The sequence below is a fragment of the Doryrhamphus excisus genome, chromosome 17 (assembly GCF_030265055.1).
Source record: "Doryrhamphus excisus isolate RoL2022-K1 chromosome 17, RoL_Dexc_1.0, whole genome shotgun sequence".
Lineage (NCBI taxonomy): Eukaryota > Metazoa > Chordata > Actinopteri > Syngnathiformes > Syngnathidae > Doryrhamphus > Doryrhamphus excisus.
The window spans coordinates 14,804,526-14,814,193 of NC_080482.1; the positions used below are offsets into that span (position 1 = coordinate 14,804,526).

At 41.8% G+C, this 9,668-nt stretch overlaps 1 protein-coding gene across 2 annotated transcripts in view; it reads right to left on the reverse strand.

Annotated features, from left to right (window-relative positions):
* LOC131105181 (protein Jumonji-like) overlaps window positions 1-9,668 on the reverse strand; it is a 31,212-nt gene extending 21,544 nt beyond the window's left edge. For both annotated transcript variants that reach the window (XR_009119892.1, XM_058053046.1), the window contains exons 1-2: window positions 9,498-9,668; window positions 2,106-2,225 (exon numbers count right to left, since the gene is read on the reverse strand). Coding sequence is in view for 1 of the 2 variants with exons in the window: in XM_058053046.1 (XP_057909029.1) it covers window positions 2,106-2,150 (45 nt within the window). In the remaining variant the exon portion in view is untranslated. The remainder of the gene's footprint in view (window positions 1-2,105; window positions 2,226-9,497) is intronic.

The window sequence follows — 9,668 nt, forward strand, 5'->3', positions numbered from 1 at the left end:
GTTGGAAACTCTGTTTGGGCATCTCTGTGTGGAGTTAGCATGTATATCATGAATCGCATACATGTGATACATGCTAACATTGGATTGATATTGATATCGGCTGATCAAAATATCGAGTCATCAGTATGTGGCGCTTGGCGGGAAAACTTTGGACACCCCTGATGGAGGCAAAAGCACCAGATAGATGCCAGATGTTTCTTGTTGTTACATCTCAGGAGGGATCATGTCCCGCTCCTCGTGACAGACACTTTCCAAATCGTGACTGTTTCGAGGCTGTCACTTGGCAACTCCAAGCTTCAGCTCCCTCCAGAGACTGATGAGGCCAATCTCCAGTTGTGGAAAAAATTATTAGAGCACCCTGGTTTGTTCAATTTCTTCTTCATTTTAATGCCTGGCACAACTAAAGGTACCTTATTTGGTCAAATATAATGATAACAAAAATACTTCATACTTTAATAATAATAATAATAATGGTCATAACAATCACAACGAGAATAATAGCATAATAGCATAATAGCAATAATAGCATAATAACATAATGGCTCATAAGAGTTGAACTTTTTGACAGTACAATGCTATAGCTATTGATGTAAGAACTTACAGGTCATTATTCGGCTCTTTGTATTGAGTTGTGGACTCCTATAGAGCAGCTACACACAATAACCCGCACAGAAAGTTTTCTAGACCTACCAGTATCTGCACCCATTCAGAAGTATTTCTTTGGATTTTGTGAAACGGTTTGTTTTAATTCATTCCACCCATGGCCCGCCTCCGGGCACGCCCACTCAGGAGCTCAGGAGGACTTATGGTGTTTTTCCACTTTAAAGGAGTTGATAAATGGTATAGGAGTTTATAAACAGTGATGTTTTTTCCAATGGTAGTGGGGAAAGGCTATTAGACATCACAAACCACCAGTGTTAGAACGCCCTCTGAAACCAAGCGTTTTGAGCCATCCCAAACTTCTTTCAGGGCTCAATTCCAAATGCACAAACCTCATTATCTGAAACTTTGGAATAGTTTAACACCAGAATACAACATTCTAACTACATTTAAGCATCATAGTTATCATTTAAGGCGGCACAGCGGTCTAGTGGTTAGTGCGCAGACCCAAAAACATGCTAGGTTAATTGGCGACTCCAAATTGTCCATAGGTATGAATGTGAGTGTGAATGGTTGTTTGTCTATATGTGCCCTGGGATTGGCTGGCCACCAGTCCAGGGTGTCCTCCACCTCCCGCCCGAAGACAGATGGGATAGACTCCAGCAACCCCCACAACCCTCGTGAGGATAAGCGGTAGAAAATGAATGAATGAATGAAGGTATCATTTAGGGCTGCACGGTGGTCGAGTGGTTAGCGCGCAGACCTCACAACTAGGAGACCTGAGTTCAATTCCACCCTCGGCCATCTCTGTGTGGGTTTTCTCCGGGTACTCCGGTTTCCTCCCACATTCCAAAAACATGCTAGGTTAATTAGCGACTCCAAATTGTCCATAGGTATGAATGTGAGTGTGAATGGTTGTTTGTCTATATGTGCCCTGTGATTGGCTGGCCACCAGTCCAGGGTGTACCTTGCCTCTCGCCCAAAGACAGCTGGGATAGGCTCCAGCAACCCCCGCGACCCTTGTGAGGAAAAGCGGTAGAAAATGAATGAAGGTATCATTTAAGTGATTTTGGTTATCATCAAGAAAAGCATGGAAGTTGCTACATATCAGCTCTTAAATGAAACTCTTGATCTATTTTTGTTATCATAGTTGTACCAGGCATTAAAATGGATCAATAAAGTCAAGAAACAAGGCTGGTCTAATCATTTTTCCATGACTGTAGGATCGCTGCTTTGTGTTGTCTTGGCAAGTTTAAGGTTATTTTGGTAGACCCATGCAGAGAAATGGTGAATATGAGCATCCCTACTGTGGAGCGTTCTGCTTTGGGGATGTTTCTCTCAGCTCAATCCCTCCCGAGATGTGTGCAACCAAACGTCTGAACACTGTGCTTGCCAACAATGCTATTAAATGATTCAATTTAATTTAATCAATTCAATTAAACATTAAGAAACAGTAGTGTGTGCGGTATTTATACCTGTACAATATAGAATATACATTTGCTCACAAATTTTTTCTTGATGATATTCCGTTTGGGTCTGTCTGTACTCATCTTGCACGGTTGACATGAATCGTGGACAGGTGGTCTTCTGCTTGGCTTGCTCTGCTGGCGAAGTCGTGTCCTTTCCTGGAGCAAAATAGTCAAGAAGAAAAACAATCACCTTTACAAACAATGGTTGAGGTTACTTGTTCATAAATCATTGTGGAGGATCCCAATATGACAATCCCGCGCCATGTAGCGCTTTGAATGTCACAAATCTAAACCACCGTCCCTCCTTTATGGTGGCTAATTGGTTCCGGATCCCACCGTAATCAGTGAATTTCCATGAAGTAGGATTCCTGATTTATAAATGGAATATTTTAATAGTATACAGCAGGGGTGCTCATTAAGTCGATCGCGAGCTACCGGTCGGTCGCGGAGGTGGTACTGGTCGATCGCTGATCGATCGCGGCGTGACATTAAAAAAATATCATCCCAGCATCAATGCCGTCACTTGATTGATATACAGGGCAGCCATTCAGATGACAACTGAATGTTGCCCTTCGGGCGACCAATCAAATCAAACAACGTCTCTAAGTGCAGCAGAACTTACGATGTCAGCCTATCATCCATCCCCGTTACTTGATTGACATACAGGACAACCAGTCAGATGACAACTGAATTTTGACCTTTAGGTCACCGCTCATGCGTAAACAACGATGCAAAGTGCTAAGCTAGTCGGCGAATTGCGAGATTTTAAGCCCTCGCTAAAGTTTATGGTCACTAAAATGAGTGAAGGAGCTGGACCAAGTAAAAAGGCAAAAACTGGACCAAGTAAAAAGGCAAAAAACATATCACTTCCATACAGATATGGAATATTATACGGATATTATGATACGGATATTATCCATGACTGATAAACATTTGGAAGTGTGCTTGAGGCTGGCTATCAGCAGCTACTGTCCGGACTATGCATCCCTGGCTGGTTCAATTCAGTGCAAGTCATCAAAGTAAACTCAGGTAATTACAAAAAATGTTAATAGTTAATTATGTGTGTTTTGCAATATTGGCTCATTTGGTTATGTAAGGTACATCAACATACATTGTACGTACAAATAATCCTCAATACATTTGAAAATAAATAGATGTTTTGCATTTTTGTAGTGGGTAGATCATTTTGACTCGGTCATTTTAAAAGTAGCTCGCATGCTGAAAAAGTGTGAGCACTCCTGGTATAGAGGTACAGATCTGGTGCAGATATTTCTGCCACAAGATAATATTTGTATAACCCTGGTACGGTCATGACCATCAAACTTGATTCCCGCCACACCCAAGAAGAAGAAAAGGCAACACCACCATGCAGACATGTCTGCAGTGTATCATGGTAAAGTTAGTTTCAGGTTGGACGTTGGTCCAATGCACCCAGACTGATATGTCAAGGTGCAGGGAGCTCGCACAGCATGTATCGCCCTCACCGCGGAAACCCTGTTTATCACCTTCTACATACACTTTAACATTATTAGAGCCCTCGAGACATGAAATGGTAATGGTTTTATTTCATTTGAACATGCATCAGATTACAATTGAGTGCATCCCATAATCAGTTCACAGTTCCACATGTCCAAAAGGAGTAGGAAGAAGCAAAGCTTATTAAATCCTACCCCTCCATCTGGTACTTTTGGCTGCATTTGTAAATAAGAATTTATTCTTAAATTGCTTGCCTGGGTAAATAAAGGTAAAATTAAAAAAAATGAATAAATAAATTATTCATTTATTACCAACTCCTATACCCACTATATTACAAAGTTTTGTTCGCAGTAGTCAGGAAGTAGTGTGACCAATCACAGTGGAGTGGGCGTGCCTGGAGGAAGGTTATGGGTAGAATAAATGAAAACAAACAGTTTTGGTGGGAAGCACAAATCCAAGGAAATAAAGCTGGAATAGGTGCAGATTCTGAAAAAACTTGAAAGTTTTCTGTGTTGGTTTTGTGTGAAGCTGCTCTATAGGAGTCCACAGCACAATACAAAGGGCCGATAAATGAGCATAATGGTCTCCTTTAAGAAGTAATTCTTTTCCACAAAGCGTTCCATCACTGGTCCAAATTGTCCATAGGTATGAATGGGATGGGTACACCCTGGGATTGGCTGGCCACCAGTCCAGGGTGTACCCCGCCTCTCGCCCGAAGACAGCTGGGCGAGGCTCCAGCATACAGTGCATCCGGAAAGTATTCACAGCGCTTCACTTTTTCCACATTTTGTCATGTTACAGCCTCATTCCAAATTGTATTAATTTAATTTCTTACCTCAAAATTCTACACAAAATACTCCATTATGACAATGTGAAAGTTTTTTTTTTTACTTTTTTTGAATTTATTAAAAATAGAGAACTAAGAAATCACATTTACATAAGTATTCACAGCCTTTGCCACGAAGCTCAAAATTGAGCTCAGGTGCATCTTTTTTCCACTGATCATCCTTGAGATCTTTCTACAGCTTAATTGGAGTCCACCTGCAGTAAATTCAGTTGATTGGACATGATTTGGAAAGGCACACACCTGTCTATATAAGGTCCCACAGTTGACTGTGCATGTCAGAGCACAAACACCAAGCATGAAGTCAAAAGAACTGTCTGTAGACCTGCGAGACAGGATTGTCTTGAGGCACAAATCTGGGGAAGGATACAGAAACATTTCTGCTGCTTTGAAGGTCCCAATGAGCACAGTGGCCTCCATTATTCGTAAATGGAAGACGTTTGGAACCACCAGGACTCTTCCTAGAGCTGGCCGGCCTTCTAAACTGAGCGATCGAGGAAGAAGGGCCTTAGTCAGGGAGGTGACCAAGGCCCCGATGGTCACTCTGTCAGAGCTCCAGCGTTCCTCTGTGGAGAGAGGAGAGCCTTCCAGTAGGACAACCATCTCTGCAGCAATCCACCAATCAGGCCTGTATGGTAGAGTGGCCAGACGAAAGCCACTCCTTAGTAAAAGGAACATGGCAGCCCGTCTGGAATTTGCCAAAAAGCACCTGAATGACTCAGACCATGAGAAATAAAATTCTCTGGTCTGATGGGACAAAGAGGAAACCAGGCACTGCTCATCACCAGGCCAATACCATCCCTACAGTGAAGCATGGTGGTGGCAGCATCATGCTGTGGGGATGTTCTTCAGCAGCAGGAACTGGCAGACTAGTCAGGATAGAAGGAAAAATGAATGCAGCAATATATAGAGATATCCTGGATGAAAACCTGCTCCAGAGCGCTCTTGACCTCAGGCTGGGGCGAAGGTTCATTTTTCAGCAGGACAACGACCCGAAGCACACAGCCAAGATCTCAAAAGATTGGCTTCAGAACCACTCGGTGAATGTCCTGGAGTGGCCCAGCCAGAGTCCAGACTTGAATCCGATGGAACATCTCTGGAGAGATATGAAAATAGCTGTGTACAGACGTCTCCCATCCAACCTGATGGAGCTTGAGACTTATTGCAAAGAAGAATGGGCAAAACTGCCTAAAGATAGGTGTGCTAAACTTGTGGGATCATATTCAAAAAGACTTGAGGCTGTAATTGCTGCCAAAGGTGGATCAACAAAGTATTAAGCAAAGGCAATTTGGAATGAGGCTGTAACATGACAATGTAGAAAAAGTGAAGCGCTGTGAATACTTTCCGGATGCACTGTACCTGCGACCCTCATGAGGATAAGATGGATGGATGGATATCTAAACCACAATGCCAAACATAAACAACACAAAGACACATTTTGTAACAAATATAACACCATGAATTTGTTACAATTTCACATTTGCAACTGAACTGTGTGTGAATGCGTTTGTTAAAATTTCTCTTCAATGCGTAACCTCTTTCATGCAACATGGCGCGATGCCTTTTCACTTCCTGGTTGCTGTGCAGCTGTAAATCAATGGGAGAGATGCAAGCTGAACACTTATAAAATGCACTTCTGCCACCTTTGTGGTTGTTTTTTGGGCTTAAAACCGCACCAAACATGCTCTCTTGGCGCGGGTTATGTCTTGGGGATCATTGTGGCTGATGTGAGATCATTCAAACCTGCAATGAAAGCCTGTTGTCTCTGATAGAACATAGAAAACCTATTTACCACCTTCTAAATATGCTTTTTAACCTTCCTCTTGTGTTAGCTTTCTGGTATCATCTCTTATGTTAACGGGTGGGTTTTGACCCATGTATTAAATCAGCTATAAAATACACTAAAAACAATAAGTTACCATCAAATTTGCTTCTCATGTCTTGGTTACCTTCTTAGGCTTCCTCATCCATGAAAATGTTGCTTTTAATACTTTTGGTGTGGGCATGTAGGCCTTTTTTTGTCACTATACCCCTCCATTTCTATTTCCAAAAATGGTCAAATGAACCTCAAAAGAATCATATTCATAAATTGAAGGTTCTTTTGTTACCTGGCTATTACTGAGGGATATAGAACATATCTCTTAAATCAATTAGTTGTATTTATTTTCTCATTTTAGTATTAATGACTAAAGAAACATCTATGGTGTTGGGGTGAATTTTGACCCATATATATTCATGTCAAGAAAAGGTAGAAAAAGTGATTGTTTTCAGCAACAGAACTTTAGTATAAAGTGAAATGAAAAAGCAGAACAGGTCCAGATCTTGGTTCACTGTACTTCTTGCCATTCTTTCCATGATCCAAATTGTAAATGTGAAATCAGCCATCAGTCAAATGAGTGAATTCACCTCACATGTCTGGACCTTGTTTTTCTGCTGGTATACTGGAAAAGCGGTCAAAATGAGAATCCCCTGAAGCTTACATGATGAGAAGAGGAGCTGGTTGTCATTGTGTTGGCTAATTGGACACTTATGATTTCAGTTTTGGCTCAAAATATTGCTTTATCGTCATATTATTATAACCGGGTCCAAACCGACCCTAACAATACAGTGGTCATAATTTCAACCAGACCATTTTAAAATGTAGTAAAAATGATTTTTTTGGTTTTATTTTGTTGAAATAGAGTTTCCTGACAAAGTCAAACAGCCTTGATGCAATAAACAAATGTTATGTGATTCTTTTTATGCATTAAAATGTAAAACGGGTCCGTGCCGACCCTAACACAAGAGGAGGGTTAACATTATTAAAGCCCTTTCCACATGAAATAACACCCCTATAGTCGTCACCTTTACATTTGTATTAGACCTAAATAAGATAAGAGACTGACATTTTTTTTGGCCAGCGTAACTCCTTGTGGATTTAAATGGCTTTACACTGGTATTACTCAATATAGTAGACTGAATTAGAGTAAACAAGCCATGTAAGATGCAAGTAAAACTCCTGCTCCTGCAGTGTCACAGTAAATGTGTCCCCTAGGGAACCTTAGTGCGCGTCTCACACAACAACAACATCTAATGGCTAATGTACAACTTTGTATTCTATTGTTACATCAATTAGACATTTTTCTGCTTGTAAATGCTTAATTTAGGTCAAGAATAAGTACAATTAGCTTGAATATTCATTTATTAATTATTATTTTTATATATTATTTTATATGACTATTTTATATATTATTATTATATATTTGTATTATTATTATTTTCAAGCAGGAATGAATGGACAGAAAAAAAGCTACATTCCCCCGACTCCCATGTAAAAAAATGTCCATGTGGGTGGGGGTTTGTACCCACTACCTAACATAGGCTGCGAGTTTTGGCCCCCTGTGCCATTGAGTTTGACACCGCCACCGCAGTGTACAGCAGTACAAGGTACGTGGCACAAGTAACATTCACCGGACTAACATCCTTTTAATATTTATTATAATTTAGCACACAATCATAATACATATTAATAATGACACTCAACACTCAACTCTGAATGACCCAAGTCACTTTCTTTATGCCCTAAATGGCTTACTTTCTCTGATTATGTCGGCTATATTGGCCAATAGGTGTGTGAAGGTGACTATAGGGGTGCTATTTCATGTATTGAGGGCTCTAATCATAGACACACAGATTATCTATATTCATTCATTTTCTACCGCTTATCCTCACGAGGGTCGCGGGGGTGCTGGAGGCTATCCCAGCTGTCTTGGGGCGAAAGGCGGGGTACACCCTGGACTGGTGGCCAGCCAATCACAGGGCACATATAGACAAACAACCATTCACACTCACATTCATACCTATGGACAATTTGGAGTCGCTAATTAAGCTAGCATGTTTTTGGAATGTGGGAGGAAACCGGAGTACCTGGAGAAAACCCACGCATGCACGGGGAGAACATGCAAACTCCACACAGAGATGGCCGAGGGTGGAATTGAACTCGGGTTTCCTAGCTGTGAGGTCTGCGCGCTAACCACTCGACCGCCATGCAGACCGATTATCTATATTCATTCATTCATTCATTTTCTACCGCTTTTTCCTCAGGAGGGTCGCGGGGGTGCTGGAGCCTATCCCAGCTGTCTTGGGGTGAAAGGCGGGGTACACCCTGGACTGGTCACCAGCCAATCACAGGGCACAAACAACCATTCACACTCACATTCACACCTATGGACAATTTAGAGTTGGCAATTAACCTAGCATGTTTTTGGAATGTGGGAGGAAACCGGAGTACCCGGAGAAAACCCACGCATGCACGGGGAGAACATGCAAACGCCACACAGAGATGGCCAAGGGTGGAATTGAACTCGGGTCTGCGCGCTAACCACTCGACCGCCATGCAGCCCGATGATCTATATTCTAACAACCAAATATATTAACATTGAATCCTGTTTTGCGAAAACATACAGTGGTGCGGAAACCAATCAACAGTCATAAACAAGAAATTAACGTACGACAATTATTGGATTTGATAAGATTTATCTCATTTTTTTTTTGCTGAACCTACAAAGAAATATATATACACGTTGGCGTGTGTTGGTAATGACCCCAAGGATTTTTTTTTTTTAAATGAAGATCCTCCAATGATGTGACAGATTGGAGTCAATGTAAGAGATTAGATCTCCATTATGTGGTGTGTGATATGAACATTGAAGTCAATATCATGAGGGGTTCGATGTCCATAAGATGGCACGGGAACAATAGACATACTGCACAGCAAAGAACATACACAACCTTACATTAGATAATAACAATCATAATGAGGCTATCGTTGAATTGCTGCATGTTCCTATGAATGTCAAGCAAGTGCAGCAACAATGGGGGAAAAAACGACATTTGTTTTTAGTGTCTGTTAGGGACATCCAGGCCTCATACATGCTGTTATTCGTACGGCATCGGTGCTTATTTATACAGTACAGAATACATTACATTACATTCAATATAAGTGGCGGTCGTGTTGTTGAGTAAAGCCGTGGATTGTTTGCATATAACGGTAAATGACGTGTACGGGATGACATGTCCATTGTGGTTCAACAAAGCAGTCAAACAATGGCGTAGAGCACACCACCCACCTCAAGCAGGGCAGCCGGCCTAGCGGGGCCGTGTAGCAGCAGCAGCACACCGAGCCGTGCCGTTCCAAGCCAGGGTAAGACACATTACGGAGGTCCCCGCCGAAGGTGGCGTGACCGTACGGAAGCCTCCTGTTTAGCGGCTTGAGTGCGCGTGCAGCGCCGTGCGCAAGT